Source organism: Coffea arabica, chromosome 6e (genome assembly GCF_036785885.1).
Source record: "Coffea arabica cultivar ET-39 chromosome 6e, Coffea Arabica ET-39 HiFi, whole genome shotgun sequence".
Taxonomy (NCBI): domain Eukaryota; kingdom Viridiplantae; phylum Streptophyta; class Magnoliopsida; order Gentianales; family Rubiaceae; genus Coffea; species Coffea arabica.
The window spans coordinates 1831259-1849540 of record NC_092321.1 but is presented as its reverse complement, the minus strand read 5'-3'; the positions used below and the strand labels follow the sequence as shown (position 1 = coordinate 1849540).

Here is an 18282-nt window from a genome sequence, read left to right as displayed (position 1 = left end):
ATGTAAAGCTTTGCTCCGAAAGCCCAGTGGGAGAATTATGGTCGTTTTTACTAGAATAGCTGGGCGTGGGCGGTGCTTCGGGGGTCGGCTGGTTTGTGCGAGTCCATTCCTGAAAGCTCCGAGCATTGCACAGCTCCCTGCGTCATCCTCGCCCCTCTCTGACATCGTAGATTTATATATCTCTCTATTCGCTTTCCTTCATCTCTCCTTTATCTCTTTCTCCTATAACTAATTGAAATTTTCTGCGAGTGCAAAGAACGTCGCTAGGGTTTATACATATTATACTATCGCAGCTGGTATTTTGGTGGATTCAGTACAAGTTTTTAAGCTAAAGTAAAAATGGCGAAAGAAGGACCGAATTGGGAAGGTTTGCTGAAATGGAGTCTCTCTCACGCAGATGGTACTCGTCCCCCCGGTAATTTGAGGTACCCCTTTTGAACTTCCCAACCACTCTCCCCCTCCTGTTTTGTTTCTTGTTTTCCGTTTTTTGTTTTCTTTTTAATTGGAAGAACTTTTCTAAATTTTCTTTGGAGGAGACTAAACTAATTGGGAGTCTCCACTGTGTAGCGAGGAGGATCGGAGATGGTTTATGGAGGCTATGCAATCGCAGACGGTTGACGTCATCAGAAGAATGAAGGAGATAACTCTGGTTATGCAAACTCCCGACCAAGTGCTTGAATCTCAAGGGGTCACTCCTCAAGATCTTGAGGGTATCGTATCACTATCAATCACTTCTTCTGGACCCCGTCCCCTGCCCGCCTTCTCTTTCCCTTTTCCCTTTTGCGTTATTTTAGTATCAAATTTGATTCCGAGGACGATTGAAGGAGCCGAACTTAATGTGTTTGCTTTGTTACAGATATGTTGGACGAGTTACAAGAGCATGTCGAGTCTATTGACATGGCCAACGGTGAGCCTTCTTATCATTTATAAATACTTTCTATTTTCGGTTCTGGTCAGTACACTCGTAACTTTATACTGGAGCCTGTTAATATTCACGGTAATCTTGCGAAGAAGAAAAAGAACATGTTGATGTGCATTTCGCAAACTTAATTTTAAGTTGAGAGCCATTTTTCTGTATCTCTTTTACCTGATAGTTTCTTTAGTACCTGACGTTTAGCTGACAGTATTGGTGCAAATATTATGTGTAAGACTCGTATGGAACCTAGAGATGGATGTTGAAAAGCGACTATATGTATGAAATGTGGATCTAATCGAAACATGTTTGTTATTATGAAAAGCTGCTTTATGCTGGTTGCTTGCTGAAATTCCGTGCTTATGCTTCCGTCCTAAGTAACATTATTATTATTTTTCTTTCTTTACAACCGAATTATGGTAGTTTCACTGCTGTTTGCCAGTAATGTCACAATTTGGTTGTTGAGAGTTATGTATCCTGAAATGCGTTTATTTGTCCCTTTGCATGTGCAGATCTCCATTCTATTGGGGGTTTGAATCCTCTTCTCAAGTATCTGAGGAATTCCCATGATAATATTAGAGCCAAAGCTGCAGAAGTTGTGAGCACAATTGTTCAGAACAATCCCAGGAGTCAACAACTGGTGATGGAAGCTAATGGCCTGGAACCACTCCTCCATAATTTCACTTCGGATCCTGATGTTACTGTGCGCACTAAAGCACTCGGTGCAATCTCATGTGAGTTCCCTGTAGTTTTAGGAGGAGCCTTTCACTTGTCTGTTGAAGTTTGATCCCTGCTTGGACGGGATTTGTTGGTATTTTAATTGTTTTTACTCTTTCTACATCTTTCAGCTTTAATCAGGCACAATAAGCCTGGTATTGCAGCATTTCGTCTTGCAAATGGTTATTCTGCCCTAAAGGATGCTTTAAGTTTTGAGAGCGTGAGATTTCAAAGGTGCTTTTTTAAATATATGTTGCTCCAGTGAAACCATTTCATTTCTCTCATTTATCACCGATTTCTAAAATTTATTTGATCTTGCAGGAAGGCTCTTAACTTGATCCAGTACTTATTGCATGAAAATCGTTCAGACTGCAATATTGTGACTGAACTTGGGTTCCCACGTATTCTGATGCATTTTGCTTCCAGTGAAGATGGAGAAGTGAGAGAGGGAGCACTCAGGGGTCTTCTTGAGCTTGCTAGAGACAGGAGAGAGCAGGGTGGCAGTTGCTCAAGCGAGGAGGAGAGGAAACTTAAGGAACTTCTTGAGCAACGAATTGAAGGGATCAGCCTGATGTCAGCTGAGGACCTTGGAGCTGCTAGAGAGGAAAGGCAGCTTGTAGACTCCCTGTGGAATGCCTCTTTCAATGAAGCCTCTGCTCTCCAAGAGAAAGGACTTCTTGTTCTGCCGGGGGAGGATGCACCTCCACCTGACGTTGCTAGCAAGCATTTTGAACCACCTCTCAGAGCTTGGGCTGCTGACCGAAATGCCGATGTGCAAGCCAATAGCGAGAAGAAAGATGCTCCATTATTACTAGGTCCACCTGCTGGTAGTGCTAGTCGTCATAATAACTCAAATACAGACGGTGGAGATGAGAGGAACCCTCCAACATAGAGAATATAGTCTAGAATTGCCGAATGACTTTTATGAAGATAGCTTTTCTATTTCTCCACATCTGTGTAACAAGTGATATGTTTTGCTTTTAGCCATTTGTGAGCTTGCTGATGAGTTGTATTTATGTATTTCCCCAAATTGTCTGGGGTGCTTAGTTTCGCTGGTCATTGACCCCACTCATCGTTTCTGTTTCTGCTTGAAGCCTATGGTACTCGCCCAAATCATATTCATTCAAAACACCGCCTGAGAAGTCTGTTTCATGGTGAGCTTATGCGCGCTGGAATTTTTCATTTTAAGGGGTTTTTAGCTTCTGATATTTAGAGACATAAAATTTCTGCAGCGCCTTTGTTCCCTATACACCGATTAGTGGTTCCTTTTTAAAAAAATAATAATAATGAGAGCGCTCTGGATTTTTGAACTCTTAAGATTGCTTGTATTCTTTCTTCCATCATGTTATAGGGTGTTTACATCATCAAGATAAGATTTTTCACTCCATTCCATTAGTTATTATACGTTCATTTGGCTTTCCATCGAAATTCATTTAGTTCTGTCTCTCGATTGCTTGAACATTAGCATCTGGGCAAAGCTTAGGGCTTTGCAGTTTGTATCAAAAACATGTTTGTTTACTCACCAATTTGTACTTCTGGTTTTTCATTTACATTCTTAATACGAGGGTTTTTGTGGATTCAAGAACACCATTTATTAGTTTTTATGCTAAAGATGAGCGAATAGTTGGTTTTAATCATTACAGAAAATCTGCAAGATAAGTATTGGGGATGGCATGTGAATGGTGTTTGGCATACCATTAACGGAGAGAATTGCATTGTTTTAAAAATTGCCACGCTATTCCATGTGAAAATGTCGATGCTTTTTGCAGTTATAGCATGAGATGTCTCCTTATGCATATGTTGATAACAATTTTCACGTCAATCCTCGAATATCCCTGAAGTAATTTGGGGGAGACGGACGTACGAAAACGATGAACTCTGTAAAATACCTCGAAAACTAGCCCATCAAGTCGAAGGGGATGCACTTAATCAAATCATACTTTCTTGACTTCTTAGCTGCTGCTGGATGACAAATGGTTTTTCTGCCGGGTGAAGAGGGACAACCATGATGTCAATTGCCTATTGAAATGCTTTAGTTCCTCTATCAACATGTACACTTGCTTTCCGATAATTCTCGTTTGTGAGTGATAGAGAAATAAGTGAAGGATGCAAATGAAAGGAAAAAGAAAAGTAAGGACACGTTTGAGTAAAAACTGAAGAAAGAAATCTTTGTAGATCGAACCGCCAGATCCTTTCCGCATGCCGATGCCCATCTGCATCAATGTAAGTCGGCACTATCAAGTTCCATCTTTTCCATTTCGAACCTAGACTTTCCTTCCAATTTTGCCTTGAAGAATTTCCTGATGTAATCTCCAAAAATTACCTTCTTGTACTTCCTCAAGGAACCATGGGAGTCCATCATGGTATCCAAGGGTTCTATTTCTACATCATCTTGCGGGGATAGAAATGTTGCAAAGGAAATCCTTGCCTTATTCTTGTTTGTCACTGCTCGGTGTTCGATGCTCCTGTATGTCCCATTACTCCAAATCTGAGAGTCATTCCGAAAACGAAGAAATTTTGGTTCGCCATTAATTGGTTGATGATGGATCTGCTGAGACATAAACAGATGTACTAACAAAAACAAGAGAAGCAAACGTACCTCAAGAACATCTCCAACATTGACAACTAGAGCATTTGGAATCGGTCTAATTGGCACCTACTGGCCCTCATGCTGAATTTCTAAACCAGTAACATCATCATCTTGTGATGGTACGGTTATAGTACTTGCATCTGAGTGAGGGCTAAATCCTAGAACTTCATCAGGTTTGCAACAGGGGGGGTAGTTGTTCAGACGCAAAGCTTGAGGCAGCTCCTTGTGCATTGTAAGAAGGGTATTGCTGGCCATTCCCATGTTTATAGATATGGAACGAAGCAGTTCCATGCCCACTCTTCGAATTTCAGATGAATATTTCTCCACAGTATCACTGAAATGTGAGATTTGTTAGTCGCAACTCACAAGGCGTGCTAACAGAAAAGTTGGAACATTTATTGGATGAACCTACATGAAATCCGCTGGTGTGGTGGGCCAGAATTTACATTTTCGGAACTTTGAAGGAAACATGAACAGAACTAGTGCATCATTCCAATCCAATTTCTGCTTTTCAGAAAACACAAATGCATGCCCATATCCCTGCATGTCATCTGCGGGCATTGAGAACTTATTCTTCTCCTCTAATGGGAGATCAAGAAATAATCTTGCAGTATCTTTTATTTTTTGCAATACTTGGTTCTCTATTCCATGATTGACCACCTGAAAGACATGTCTACAAGTCATATGATATTGAAACAGTGACTGTAGATCGTTTAAGAAGCTCTAAATAGTATACCGTCACAGGGGTGCCTGGTAACGCATCTGGTACATGTCAGAGTTCTTGGTTTCAAGATTCAAGTTATGGCATACCTACTTAAGTTATAACATATATAACATAGAATTTAAAATTCTAGTACGTTGTCTGTTCTTACCTTCTAATGTTAGTCCGATAATTTTAATTATTACCTGAAAGTAGAGGTGGCAATTTGTCCCAAGTCTCAATGTGTTACCCATGCCCATGGGGACTTTGGGCGGGATGGGTATTGGATTTTGATATTGGGTTTAAAATGTGACAAATCCCAATTGTACTCATTAATTGATAGGAATACTTGGGAAATACTTGGGTACCCATTGGGCTCAAATAACAAGGGCTCTGTTTGGTTTAGCTATTTTTGGGGGGTATTTTTGAAATATTTTATTATAGCAGTGTATATGAAAAATTTTTACTATAAAATTTTTTTGAAATATTTGATATACTAATATGGATGGGATGTTTTTTGAGTTATTGTATATTACTGTAACATTGTATTTGAAAAACTTATTTTTTGAAAAAATAGCCAATCCAAACGGAGTCTTAGATTAAAAAATTATCTTTAACAATTTTTATAGTCATACTAGAGAATATAATCTAGTAGTTTTCCTAGTCATTATCCACGAGAATTTTCAACATTTCAGTCAATTTAGACCTGTCATCTTTGGACAATGATGAGGATAAATATTCAACACCTTAAGTACCTTGGTCATCTTGATATATGTTGGAATATGACTGTATATCTATTTTTTCCTTTATTTGTTAATCCAATTTTTTATGGGAATCCTGAGTATAAAGCACTTGCATGTTTATTTAATAAAACTAAAAAAAATTTAATAAATCAAAAATATTAAAATTATATAAAAAATAAAAATGAATTAAAGGAAAAAAAATATGTAGAAAATAGATTTGGGTATTGGGCGGGAATACGGGATCAATCTAAACCCATCCCAAAGTGATCCCGCCCAAGTTAGTCCCAAAACACATATGGGTAAAGTTGGGCCCAAACCCATATGACTCGGTTCCATCACAAACCCAAGCAAATCTCGTCCATCCCGCCCATTTTGCCACCTCTACCTGAAAGAAACCCCATTCTTTGCATGCCTTGTCCAGTTTCCTGAGCTCCTGTTCTTGCTGCTGTAAAAGCAATGATAAATCTACTGTAGGAATCTCAGAGGAGAAAGAGGTCATTTTTGTTCTTTTTGGCTGGTCCTCTAGGCTCCTGATGTTTCTGTCTGGGATTTTTGAAGGATCCCTCTTCACCATTTCTTGAACATTTGGTGCTGATAAAGATCCCCCATAATTAGGTAGCTCCTCTTCTGTGCTATTCTGATTAATAGTCATTTTTATGATTTGCATACAAATTTGTTTTCAGAGTTCGCAACATGATGTTAGCGTTTGGAAGCTTTTTATAGCTGCGCTCAGCGAATGCTTTTTTTCCTACAGGAATCTTGATTTTTTTACCTAGAAAGATACTCTATAAAAAAAACTGGAGTTCTCACCCAAGTTTTGTGGATAGGTCACTTTCAAATTTGATATTTAACTTTTGGACATGCTGTAAATGAGTTTTAAAGAATCCAGGCTTACTTGTACTTGTTTGCCAGATAAAGAAGGATTAAGAAAATCAACGTCCTAGTGTTGTTTGAAGTCTGTGTCGCTGAACTTACTGCCAGGAGCTAATGTTTAATGAATGTTGAATCTTATGGCAAAGATGACAGAACGTGGTTCCTGACACAGTTAATTCACTATTTTCATTTCTCATCTTTTGGTTTAGTTACTACTTAAAGCAGGAGGGGATTTCTAAGCCCCCACCCCCTTTGATTTTTCTTTGTTCTTTTTTTTTTCAATGAACTTTTCTGGTTCACTTGCAGACAAATGGATTTCGGTTACTGCAATTCAACATGATGAAAGAAAGGCCCAGAAAGCTTGGCAGGGGGAAGATTTTGTGTTGTTGAAAATTGAACATTGGTTAGTATTGGTAAAGACTGCAGTTAAAAAGTTCAGGCGCATTAGAACAACATTTTCAGGGAACTGATTCTTCAAACAAAGGTGCATTGCCTGGACTAGTTTTAAGTTTAGGAACTGACTCCATAATATAAGATCAGTAACTGAGAATACATTTAAACTCCTCCACTAAGCTACCAAGTACTCTGTAAACAGAAATCACTAACTTAGGAAGCTCTCCTATTCTAATCAAGAGTGCAGCCTGAACTTCTTGGCACAGTTGTCACTTGGGAGGGCAGAAAGTGATGACATAACGGGAGGCCCTGCATTTGTTGAGGCTGGAAGAGTCATCAAAAGCATAGCTATAGGCTTTCGGGCAAATGGCCTTAAAGAGATTGGCAAAGAGTGTTGGTTTGCAGGTTTTGGGGTTTCCATATTCCCCCGTGCAACAATACTTGGCCGACTGCATAGCTAAGCAAGCACTCTTGCACCCTATCACCTTCTCGCCTACCCTAACTTCCAATGCTGATGGACAACATATGTTGAGATCAACTTCACATTCTGCTATGCCACAGCCAATTCCACCTCCGACTGGCTTCATCGAGACAGGCAAGTTGAATCCATCAACTAAACTCACGTCATAAAAATGTAAGGGGGAGGTGGATGTCCCCAGTGTCATTTCCACCACAGTTGCTGGTGGTGCACCACCCATTCCCTCACAGTGTAGTTGACCTGAACAGTCTCCGGTGCCACACGACCCTTTTCCTTTGTCATCAAAATGGCAATCCTGCCTGCCCCATATCCTGCCTGACCACATCTCAGGCACGCCAATGATAACTTCCTCGCCGCAGCTCAGATGGAAACCACCTGCTTTTGGGGTGACATGGCCAGCGCCGCCAAGTATCCCTGGCCATATATTTTCTGGACAATTGTTTACCAATATTAGCTGTATCCCATCTGCAATAACCGCACATAAAAAAAAAAAAAAAAGAAGAAAGAAAGCGGGTGAGTCATCAGATTATCACGCATTTAAAGAAACGACAAGTTTGGGAAGAAATTATAGTATACTTGATCTCGTGAGAAAGGCATATACGCAGAGTAGGATGAGTAGGAGATGTGAAGAAATTAGCATATTTCAATTGCGATGGAGTTGGCCTCTAGAGGCACATGGGGGAGGACTGAGGAGTGCTGACTGCTGAGATGTGGTGCCGGGCTCTTGGAGCTGGACGAATGCTCTGGTTTTAAAGGCGCAAATTCTGATTGAACACAACATCCTCCTTGATGGCCGAGGACTTGGTTTGGGAAACTTTATCTTTTCTTTATAAAGTTTTTTATTTACAGTTTTTATAGAGAAAAAGAGCAGTATATATGCATTGCTTCGGGGGTGGGATTTGCATAAATGCATTCATGTTGTTGTTGATTTTTTTAATGATTATGTCATTTGTTCATCCTCTTAACAGAAACTGGAATGAATCTTGTGTTATATAAGCATCTGCTTTTCCTTGCTTTGCTGGGATATCTACACATCAGATTCACATGGCTCCGCCAGGAGTCTGGGACCGCTGTTTTAGGTAAGTGTTCTGGCTGCTGGACTTTACGGCAGATACCAAGTTTGAATTTGTGGATCAGTCCGGCATTTGAATTTGGACGCGGTCCGGAAGGTGTAACACCATTTGTACATGGTGTAACATCATCTGTACAATGTGTAACAATTGAACAACAGCGAGTAAAATAGAACAACATTTTTGTGGGTCCCACACGGCGTGAAAATCGAGTTACAAGACGTGATCTGAATCGCACAAATTTTTTTAGTTTCATCCAGGCCGTGAACTGCCTGGGACGGTTGTCCTCGTCCTTTGAATTTGTGTCTGATCTTGATTGTCATGCAAAGCAAGGACAAAGGGGATACTGCTTGGACTGAAATGCCATAATTTTGTCGCCAACTTTTAGAAACCTTGTACTTGACGATCGATGTCTCTTCACTTTTCTGCTCCTGAGTGGCAGAAATTGGAAGAAACTCAGCCCTTTTCCAGGAATTCTATTTTTTTGTTTTTTTGGGTCAGAGGAGGCCTGAACGGCCATTTGTAATGTCACAAACCTTGACCCATTCTATTGTTGTTCGGGTTCTGTTACTATTTAAGCTTTAAATGATTAACTGAAAATCCAGCCCATTCTATCAATGCTGGGATTTCTGAAACCGAACGCCATTTTGTTACTCGTAAATATGGATGCTGCAGAAGGCGGTCCACATAAAAATGGGCCTCATGTTAAAGTAGCCCATTTTATTTCATTGGTTTCATTTTCATACACTGCAAAATTCATGTAGAATAAGACTTCCTGCATCAGAAAACATCAGAAAAGACTTCCTGCAAGGAGTACTGGACTGGACTTGTATTTACCAACGCAACTTTTGTTAAAGAAAAAAAAAATCCTGGGTCCTTTGTTTTTCTTTTTTACACCTCTATAATCATATTTTTGGCGTTTTTCTTTCAAAAGCTTCTGGATCCTTCCCTTCGTACGGTTTCGGCCACCGCAGTCCCGCCAAATCCTCCTAGACATAGCGACATCTGTTTTCTTTTGAAGTGTCTTCGCAGAGTCCATTTATCGAAACACTCATACAAAAAACTGTGAGTTATGAAAGGGTCAATGCACATAGTACTCTTTTTTTTTCTTTTTTTTTTTTTTTTTTCGACACAGGATTGTTCGGATCAATTCTTACGGGGCCGACTAATCCCCTGCGACCCGGATTTTGGCGCCCCAACCCGACCCAAGCACGGTAAGTGCGCGGAGGAATCCAGCAGCGCAGGGACTCGAACTTGGGACCTAGAGGTTTACCAGGAGGAGGTGCTACCGCTGGACCATTCACGCGGGGCCGCACATAGTACTCTCTTATACACATATTAATAATTAATATTTTTTTATATTTATATACTATTTTCATTTAATTTTACTTATTTATTGTATATTTATCTACCTTTTTTAATTTTATATTTTTCAAAAATATAACATTTAAATATATTATGACATCCTTTATGCAAACCGTTTAATTATTTATCCAATTAATTCTCCTTGTTTCGCTAAACAATTTTATAGACTAATTTTACAGGAAAAACTAAGACGGTACTGATCGACTATACATTCACCTGTAAATCTCTTCCCAGCCCACCGCCAAAATCTCGATTCTTCGGGCTCCCTTCCACCTGAGTCTCCGCAGACTCAACCGTGTGCTCTTTAGGAAGAATATCAGAGTCCCAAAAAAGAAAAAAACAGCTGAATCACAGTCAAAGAATCATTTGGCTAAAAATGATGGGCATTGCAGCAAAGGTTCGCGGAGCGGCGAGAATCTGCCAGTCTTTCTCTCTGCTCCGACCACCATCGGCACTAACTCCGGGACAGCCTCTGAGATTTTTGTCGGAGAGCAACAACGCAAACAAGAACCCAGTTGTCCAGCAAATGATAGACTACGCACTTTCTGTTGGCCGTTCCCAAAAATCAGGTATTTTTCCATCTTCAATAAGATTTTATCTTTTTATTTTTCCATCTTCAATAAGATTTGAGTGTTATGCTAAAAACATATGGGGTATGTGTAGATGAATCAATTTCGCAGGGTCTGTTGGTATTGGAGCAGTGCCACTCCACTCAAGCTGCAGATGACGATTCAAAAGGGATGGTTCTTTTAGCCATGTCTACCCTATTATATGAAAGGTCTTAATTTTTTGTTTTCTTCTTTTTACGTCCATTGCTATTTCGAATGACCTTGAAATTCATAGGTTTCTGTTCATGTATATCAGGGGAAACTTTGCTGAAGCCTTTGAGAAACTGCAGAGCATCCAAGATTTGAGCTCGTCTTCTATTGCTATTAGAGGTGGTTGACATGTCTCGGGTGTAGTTACTTAGACCATATTGGTTGCTCCTTTAATTTTGATTGTGGATTGGGTGTTTCAATGCGCTTTACCTTTGGTGTTTTGCTGCAGTTGCTGCTACAGAAGCTCTAGTAGGAATCCATCTCGAATTGGATGAGGCAAGCCCCCAGAGGACAATTTGCAATTGCTATGTCATCTCAAGTTTAAGTTCATTTTAGGATATTTACGTGCAGGATTCTCCTTGTACAGGATGATGCTTCATCTGTGCTCACAAATATATGGTATAACCTCATGGACGCTATCAAATTAGACATTGGTGGTGGGAGTGGCTTTGATGTTCTGGAAGCCCGTGCAAAGGCGTTAAAAGGACTTCTGGAGCTGGTCCGGGGTAATCTTCAAACAGGTCTGCGTGTATAGTTTGTTTAATCAATTCTCTTCTTCTGTGGCACTCTTGATCAGCTTAGGTCTCTATATTAAGTTACTAAATGCGGCGGAGACATTCTTTTCTAGCAGCTCAGGATGATCTTCTAGTAGCTCAGGATACTGAAGCTTGCACTGGTAAGGTTTTGCCTTCCTAGACACCGTGGTAATCTCTTGCACTATATTTTATTGATCTGGTGTTATATAGGCAATGTTGCTCTGTCTTATGGTGAATATCTTCATGGCATGCGGAAACTTCCTATTGCAAAGGAATTATACCAGAAAGTGATTCAGCAGTTGTCGGAGAGAGATTTTAACGACCTGCATAATATTGGGGCATGTAACATGTCAAAGGATGAGGTTTACTTAGCAGCTACATGTGCATTAGGGCAGCTTGAGGCTCATTTAGGGTAAGCACATTTTTTATTGCCCATTAATATTCATCTGACGGTGTCCTTCAAGGCATTGATTCTTGAGTTGTTTTTTTAGAAATTTTGGTGATGCTGAGGAGATTCTTACTGCAGCACTGAAGAAAGCAGAACAACATTTTGGTAATTTTACTTTCATTTCATTTAACATGGAATTACAGTCGAGATTTGATGCTACATAATGTTTATGCTTAATTGGTCTAGGGTCCAATCATCCCAAGGTTGGTGTTATTTTAACCTGCATAGCTCTCATGTATCGCTTGAAAGCGACAACAGAAGGCTCAAGTTCTCTTCTAATTCAAGAGGTAAGAAATTGCTGTTCAGGATGACATTTGCAACTTTCCCAAGTTAATTGTCTCCTCTCCTCCTTATTGCTGTTAATCCTCTTTGAATATAGTATGTAATGTTTTCCGGGCAACTAATATACTACATGTTTCAACGCATTCATTTATAAGAACTCAATAAAGTGACTGCGTGGAGCAAGTTGACTTCAAAATGAATACTCAATTACTTTCGTATTGGTTGCTATGATATTTTACTGAAGACAAAATCAATATTTTTGCTGTAGTGGGTTACTGGCAGTGGACTTTTTACTTTTCAGATCTTATTATGCATGGACATGCTTCTGTGATGTTGATGGATACTGATACTATTGCAGTTGATTAGTTTATTCACACCATTAGTTCTCTCAATAGCTTCTCTAGTTCATCCTGCAGGGACTTTATAGAAAGGCAATAGAACTGCTTAGAGCTCCACCATTGGACAGTGATGGTATGCAGATCAATTTGCCCAATTTGTTTTTAAACTTCCCTTTGTGAAGATTGGCTAGCATTTGATTGATTGCCTATGCCTTTTTATGCTTTTTGGTGTCCCATAGGCGCTGAAGGAAAAGTATATAGAAGGGAAATGGTTGCCCTTGCCAGAGGTATGATTTAAAGTTCGAACTTGCAAGTTACAGTGGATGTGCGACTGGGATAGATTTCTAAACGGCCAGTATTTTTTTTTTTCGGGGTCTATCTTGGAGCATTATATTTTTGTATTGGTTGTTTAGGTGGCTATGCAGAAATACTGTGTGTTCAACAGAACAGAAAAGCAGAAGGCGAAAAAATGAGGCGCTGGGCAGAAGCTGTATGGAAAAATCGCAGGCTTTCACTAGCTGAGGTGCTAGACATATCTGAGAATTCTACCAAAGTACCTGTTATAGATGCTAGAATATGCAGGTCTGTATAATTTTCCCGAGTGATAGCTGATTTTGCTGTCAGAAATTTGAAATTTGTAGTGACAACGCTAAGGGTGTAACAATTTCTAATTTGCACCTTATGTAACTAACTTATCCACATGTTTTTGCTGAGGTCTGTAGTGACTGAATAATATTGTACAAGCTTTCACAGATGCTGTTAAGATCTTTAAATTCCATTGCTAAGTATATCAGTGCGTTTTTCGGCATGTTGGATGTGCTGAGTGCGTCCGCCGTCCGATGAAAATTGCTTCATATTCTACTCCAACTCATTGTTGAGCTGTTTGGTTACCATTTTTTGGTTTGAAATGGAGAATTTCTTGTTAAAGAGTTAAATTTGGTAAGATCAAGGAAGTTCAAAATTATTTAGCGCAATATCAGTTACATAAACCAAACCGCAAAAATAAAATATGCATCAAGGGTTTAAGAAGATCTGCTCTGCACAGCTGAAAGTGTGTTGCGCAACCATAAAATAGAGAAAACAATACATGGCGGAATTGGTCAGTGACAACTGACAATCACAGGGGGAGATTAAGACCTTTGCCAACTTCTACGCCAATTATCTGAAGTATTCCCCTGTTCAGAATCTGAAAACCAAACCAGCAATGGTTAACCCTATGGAATTTGCCAAGGAAACGTGGATGGAGTATGGCAAAATGAAGAAAAATGTACCAGTTCAACGATGAAGATGCCAATAAGACCAACCATGCAAGTCCTGGAGTTCCATATTTCAGCAGTCCTAGTGAACCCCAGAAATGGGGGCTGAAATTTTGGAACTTCTTTCGGCAGTTCCACCTGAAGATTGATATATAGTTTCAATGGTCATTTTCCTTAATGACTAAAAAAAGAAAAGAAAAGAATGGATTAACATTGAAAGTGTGAAATCAAACCCCAAGAAGATGAGACTAAGAAAACTGGAAAGGAAATTTGAGCAGTACGTACTCCAGCAGGAAGCTTTGCAGCTTGAACCTTGAAAACCAGCCGCTTCTGACTCCGGGAGGAGGTTCTGAGGGTTGGATTATTGTGGAGAAAGTAAAGTTGGTGATTCTGACTATGATGGAGTGATGCGATGGCCGGGAGTGGGAGGAAAGAAGAAGAAATTGCCGCCGACGCAGCCATTGCCTGGTCGCTGGTACCGCTTCCAACCTTAGCCATTGATATCTTCTTCTTCTTCGGCTTATCTACACTCTTCCACGTGGCGCCCTGTTTTCAGGTGTGGTGGGTCCGGGTTCTACTTCATCGTGCGTTTGCAGAAGAGGGGGATGATTGCATGAACGGTTTCTGACAATTCACGGTCAAGATTTGACCCAAAAAAAAAATTTATATGGTTCAAATCTCATCTTATACCTCATTTTTAACAATATATGTGAGATTCATAAAATTCTAATTTAGAATTACACGTTATTGAAAGTAAGTTGCACCATATGTAAACAGAATTACGTCACGTGTAAAATGCACATAATTTTCAAAAACAGCTGTTCCTGCAACCGTTCCTCCCCTAGTCCCGCGTTTGGGAAGAGGGGCACGAACGGTTCCTGACAATTTACGGCCAAGATTTGGTTAGCGTTTGGGAAGAGGGGCACAAACGGCTCCTGACAATTCACGGCCAAGATTTGATAAAAAAATGCGTTTGCGTGTCCGGGCCCCATCTCTATACGTGCATCACTTGGCAGCCTCGAATTGTTTTTTCACCCGTTATGCTTTTGGGGCAAATGCAAGTACGCACGTACCGCCCCTGCTTCAAATTGGAGTAATGCACTGCACTGCTTTCTTTTAAGCGCTGCATGCAGGCGTAAGAATTCGATCGATCACCTTATCTATAACTCTGACAGGGAAATTTTAAATCCCTTCTTCTTGATGATTAACTTACCGAAAAGAAAATCTGATTCGCACGCAAAATTACAAATAGCAGAACTGGTTTTATTTCCTCAAATGCACTGTCCAAATCTTGGTTATATTACTTAAAAACGCTCTCGACACAATTGTTCTATCCATTCCAGCCTTGATTATTTTCTTTGTCTAAATTCCCATACAGCGGCATTTTCTTGTCTTTATTTTTGTTTGAGCACTGCAACCATCCGTTTCCTCAGGCGTTCTTTATACAGCAATCTCTTGGACAGTTTTCCAAATGTGATTCTTACTCTAAATTTTGCTGCTATATAAATGCATAATTTCTAATAAAATTCTACTTATTACATAATCATACAAAGATTTCCGGAAGACTGCATACCCATTTGGGTAAGTGGAAGACTGCAAATCCATGTTTGGGCTATTGCAGAATATCTTCAACTGAAAAAAAAAATCATTATGAATTCTGGCAAAAGATTTGCCCTCCGAATGATGAATTTGAACAAGTGCTTTCTTACTGGTTTTATAGAACATTTGAACGTCTTAACACCACAAACAAATTCTACTTATTTGGTCGTTTATGATTTTATTACGTCAACAGTAAAGACGTCAAGGAATGATCAATTTCAGACACCGCCCTCTTCTTGTTCTCTCTTCCTCTTTTTTGTCGATCCTCCGAAGTAATTTATGTCCGGGCTCTTAATTGTTAACAAGAAGGAATGATCAATTTGGCAGTCACAGAAATCACAGCAAGAATGCGCGCCCAAGACAGTCACGGGACTGGAAGGACAATTAATGCAGCTAATCTTCTTAGCAGAAGTACTAGTGTGGCATAAATCCATCATCATCTTACAGCACTTGATTAAATCATCCTGCATTCCATGAAAAATAGAATTTCGATTAGCGTTGTGCTGTTTGGTCCTAGAGCAGAGCAGACCAAAGAGCCCCAGAAGAAAAGATAGTACCTTTTGATCTGGAGGGATGAGGACGCTGAAATGGGAGCACAGAGAGTCATTTATTGTTGACAGAAACTCTTTGGAAATCCGTTGTATGGCAGACACGGCAATAATACAGGGCCGAAACTCCAAGAAGCTAGAATCTGAACGATGAACCATGATTTTCATAGCTAATAAGTTCGGTCTCATCAAGCTTATTGGTATTAGCGTAGTGGGATTTATGTTGCATGCGAAGAAACTTGTATGACCAGAGGCTGTTAATAAAAACCCTAAAGAAATCCATCTATTTTGTACGTGGAATTAATTCAATAAGAATGTGAACTAAAAGGGGGGACAAGATTCTGAATTGCAGCTTCAATTCTCACCTAAAAGTGCCTTGACCAAAAGCTCGGTGATCAGCTCCTGGACGAAGTGTCTGTTCAGGGGATCAATGCTCCGCGTCAACAATTCTAGGTACGAATATGACGTGGTTGGACAAAGCCGCCATTCTAAAGCTTTTAAAAGAATCAATTCCATCCGTTGGATTAAGCTTGATTCAAAGGAATGCTCAAGACCCTCCGTCTACCAAAAGTACCAACCAAACAATTGTGGTCAAAAAAAAAAAAAAACTATTGCAACGTAAGAGTCATATCAAGTGGTATTACAAAGATTAAGTACTGCAAGAATATATAAAAGAAAGAGATACCACTTGAAAAAAAAACCTGGATTTCATTCAATACATTAGGGGCGTTGGTTTCGAACTTGAAAGCAATAGATAGGCATGCAACAGACACTAGCTCAAACATCCAATCATTCCGAACCTGCAAATTGTGAAGTGTTATGAATTGCAGCAACGAAGCGGAAGCCAGCCATTGAACTACTCAAGATTAGTGCGACATAGTAAATAAAGGGCTATAAGAAAGATTAATATTGGATTTGCATTTCTCACTTGGCAATCTTTGAGAGAACCGAACCGATCAAGGTAATTTGCGGCCCTGAAGACAGTTTCAAGGGAGAGATTCAGCCGCCTTTGAGACTCCAAGATTTAAAACCAAATCGAGTCAGGCAAAAAGGAAGGACACATCCAATAGTTCACTTAAATTACGAAAATTTTAAAAGATACAATCATCGTAGATTCATATTTCATGGTAGTATAGCGAGTATATGCGAAAATGCTGTGGTGAAATAAGGAATGAAACTTTTTTAAAGTTTCAGAAAGAATTATACTTACTTCAACAAACCAGTGTATCGCTTTAAACCTACCACTGTCTGTCGAACAGTTTTCTTTGACTAGCTTCAAATAACCTCGTTCAGGCATGTAAAAAGCCTCCTTTTCAAGAAAACTAATGAAAGCCCGCTGACAGTCTTCGGAGTTGGAGTACAAGGATGTAGTACTAGTAGAATGATGGCCGCAGTTTACATTGTAATATTCAAGTGCTTCATTTGCATGTACCTCATCATGATCCAGGACAGGACTCATCATAAGCCAAACCTCGTTGCACAGCAGACTCTCCATCATTCACTTTGGAGATTACAATTCAATGATCGGAACCGACTGACTAGCTATCTATCATATAATGGTAGCTTTGTCCTTGTGCTTGCAAGTTGGAGCAGCATGCAAACAAGGGAACTTGGGAGGCAGGTTACCGGGACAAGAGTCGAAGGTTTGTTATATAGGGAGGGATTTAGGAGCTGATGCCTGTTGGTGGAGGTCTTTGTTCGGCTTCGGAATCGTAGGGGATTAAGAAACCTACGGTGTTTAATGTACTCTAGTGCTGATTTACTGGTACTGGGCAGTTACCAAGCTGTAACAAGATGGCGATTGGCGAAGAAAGATCATGAGACATAAAAAAGAGGACACGTCCCTCATGAAATGGGGTAAATGCGCTTAGACATTTGTGGTGCAGAGGTTTTTTGACTGCAGTAACCAATTGCGTGACCACACGAGGATAGTCCGGTTCTCCATCTGTTTATTAGCTTTTCATAGGAGTGGAGGAGATTTGGTTGTGCCTGGATTCTTTCTGGATCGGGATGCTTTTCCAATCTACTGGGCTTCAGGTTTCTCTTGCACTGTTGCATTTAGTGACCAACGTATGGGTCTGTCAAAACCACTCTTGAGTTTTCCGTGCCGCCATGGGGACAACTCAGGAGAATATGCGTTCCCTTTTCAGCCGTGTGAAAGTACGTTAAGTGTCTCAACCAACTATTTAGTACCCGTTCTTTTTAGTATGTTTTAAGGAATAACACAATGTAGTAGAGCTCTGTTCCACAGATATTGTATCCTTGGTGCTTTGCATTTGCTGATTTTAATGAAATATGATCACATTTAAATGACTTGTCAACCCTGTCGTTCCCAACGGTCAGCCAAATCTAAGCAACTCGATTAAGTACCAACAGCTAAATAGCACATTTGGCAGCTGATGCAATTTTCAGGCTCATTCACCAATAGGACCTCTAATTAACACGGCACAGACTTTTTCCCCAATAACAGATGCACGAAAATTCATATGCGCTTGGTAAATATTTGATTCTTCACCCTTAACTATGGAACACCAACTTTTGATCTTACAACTAGTTGTCTAGATTTATCCAACCGGAAATTTAACCAAGTACTGGAAAAAATAGGCCAAACCTTG

At 39.9% G+C, this 18282-nt stretch overlaps 6 protein-coding genes across 7 annotated transcripts; 2 read left to right on the top strand and 4 right to left on the bottom strand.

Annotated features, from left to right (window-relative positions):
- The first annotated feature begins 67 nt into the window (after positions 1-67).
- On the top strand, positions 68-2676 carry LOC113697190 (hsp70 nucleotide exchange factor FES1). The gene is made up of 6 exons (XM_027216686.2): positions 68-425; positions 568-710; positions 857-907; positions 1426-1647; positions 1762-1864; positions 1952-2676. The coding sequence occupies exons 1-6, from the start codon at positions 340-342 to the stop codon at positions 2520-2522; spliced, it is 1176 nt and encodes a 391-aa protein (XP_027072487.1). The 5' UTR covers positions 68-339; the 3' UTR covers positions 2523-2676.
- Positions 2677-4628: 1952 nt separating this feature from the next.
- Positions 4629-6315, bottom strand: LOC113695661 (protein LATERAL BRANCHING OXIDOREDUCTASE 1-like). Its single transcript, XM_027214791.2, has 2 exons — positions 6049-6315; positions 4629-4880 (listed from the first exon to the last, which is right to left on the bottom strand). Exons 1-2 carry the CDS (start codon positions 6313-6315, stop codon positions 4629-4631), a joined length of 519 nt encoding a protein of 172 aa, XP_027070592.2.
- Positions 6316-6962: 647 nt separating this feature from the next.
- On the bottom strand, positions 6963-8202 carry LOC113695378 (thaumatin-like protein). The gene is made up of 2 exons (XM_027214457.2): positions 7984-8202; positions 6963-7872 (listed from the first exon to the last, which is right to left on the bottom strand). Exons 1-2 carry the CDS (start codon positions 8045-8047, stop codon positions 7199-7201), a joined length of 738 nt encoding a protein of 245 aa, XP_027070258.1. The 5' UTR covers positions 8048-8202; the 3' UTR covers positions 6963-7198.
- A 1782-nt stretch (positions 8203-9984) lies between these two features.
- LOC113697002 (uncharacterized) lies at positions 9985-13018 on the top strand. 2 transcript variants are annotated; one of them, XM_072054288.1, is made up of 12 exons: positions 9985-10411; positions 10506-10620; positions 10707-10780; positions 10890-10936; positions 11028-11181; positions 11292-11336; positions 11407-11608; positions 11688-11749; positions 11831-11931; positions 12343-12397; positions 12504-12551; positions 12678-13018. In XM_072054288.1, exons 1-12 carry the CDS (start codon positions 10219-10221, stop codon positions 12854-12856), a joined length of 1275 nt encoding a protein of 424 aa, XP_071910389.1. In that variant the 5' UTR covers positions 9985-10218; the 3' UTR covers positions 12857-13018. The 2 variants fall into 2 exon arrangements, with proteins under 2 accessions (XP_071910389.1, XP_027072204.1); XM_027216403.2 differs by having other exon boundaries at positions 11289-11336.
- A 181-nt stretch (positions 13019-13199) lies between these two features.
- Positions 13200-14033, bottom strand: LOC113697003 (light-harvesting complex-like protein OHP1, chloroplastic). Its single transcript, XM_027216406.2, has 3 exons — positions 13806-14033; positions 13536-13658; positions 13200-13450 (listed from the first exon to the last, which is right to left on the bottom strand). Exons 1-3 carry the CDS (start codon positions 14016-14018, stop codon positions 13382-13384), a joined length of 405 nt encoding a protein of 134 aa, XP_027072207.1. The 5' UTR covers positions 14019-14033; the 3' UTR covers positions 13200-13381.
- A 977-nt stretch (positions 14034-15010) lies between these two features.
- On the bottom strand, positions 15011-18247 carry LOC113694662 (putative cyclin-D7-1). The gene is made up of 6 exons (XM_027213517.2): positions 16878-18247; positions 16596-16682; positions 16369-16467; positions 16033-16228; positions 15677-15810; positions 15011-15583 (listed from the first exon to the last, which is right to left on the bottom strand). Exons 1-6 carry the CDS (start codon positions 17163-17165, stop codon positions 15338-15340), a joined length of 1050 nt encoding a protein of 349 aa, XP_027069318.1. The 5' UTR covers positions 17166-18247; the 3' UTR covers positions 15011-15337.
- Positions 18248-18282: the final 35 nt, after the last annotated feature.

Coding starts and splice junctions, on each gene's coding strand:
- LOC113695661 (XM_027214791.2), bottom strand. CDS start 6,315: ATGACTATTAATCAGAATAGCACAGAAGAGGAGCTACCTAATTATGGG. Junction 4,881..6,048: donor AAGAATGGGGTTTCTTTCAG/GTAGAGGTGGCA, acceptor CATGTCTTTCAG/GTGGTCAATCATGGAATAGA.
- LOC113697190 (XM_027216686.2), top strand. CDS start 340: ATGGCGAAAGAAGGACCGAATTGGGAAGGTTTGCTGAAATGGAGTCTC. Junction 1,648..1,761: donor AGCACTCGGTGCAATCTCAT/GTGAGTTCCCTG, acceptor TACATCTTTCAG/CTTTAATCAGGCACAATAAG. Junction 1,865..1,951: donor GAGAGCGTGAGATTTCAAAG/GTGCTTTTTTAA, acceptor TTGATCTTGCAG/GAAGGCTCTTAACTTGATCC.
- LOC113697003 (XM_027216406.2), bottom strand. CDS start 14,018: ATGGCTAAGGTTGGAAGCGGTACCAGCGACCAGGCAATGGCTGCGTCG. Junction 13,659..13,805: donor CTGCAAAGCTTCCTGCTGGA/GTACGTACTGCT, acceptor ATCAATCTTCAG/GTGGAACTGCCGAAAGAAGT. Junction 13,451..13,535: donor GCATCTTCATCGTTGAACTG/GTACATTTTTCT, acceptor TTTGGTTTTCAG/ATTCTGAACAGGGGAATACT.
- LOC113695378 (XM_027214457.2), bottom strand. CDS start 8,047: ATGCTAATTTCTTCACATCTCCTACTCATCCTACTCTGCGTATATGCC. Junction 7,873..7,983: donor TGCCTTTCTCACGAGATCAA/GTATACTATAAT, acceptor CGGTTATTGCAG/ATGGGATACAGCTAATATTG.
- LOC113697002 (XM_027216403.2), top strand. CDS start 10,219: ATGATGGGCATTGCAGCAAAGGTTCGCGGAGCGGCGAGAATCTGCCAG. Junction 10,621..10,706: donor TCTACCCTATTATATGAAAG/GTCTTAATTTTT, acceptor CATGTATATCAG/GGGAAACTTTGCTGAAGCCT. Junction 11,750..11,830: donor GAAAGCAGAACAACATTTTG/GTAATTTTACTT, acceptor TAATTGGTCTAG/GGTCCAATCATCCCAAGGTT.
- LOC113694662 (XM_027213517.2), bottom strand. CDS start 17,165: ATGATGGAGAGTCTGCTGTGCAACGAGGTTTGGCTTATGATGAGTCCT. Junction 15,811..16,032: donor TTTGGTCAAGGCACTTTTAG/GTGAGAATTGAA, acceptor TTCATCGTTCAG/ATTCTAGCTTCTTGGAGTTT. Junction 15,584..15,676: donor TCATCCCTCCAGATCAAAAG/GTACTATCTTTT, acceptor CATGGAATGCAG/GATGATTTAATCAAGTGCTG.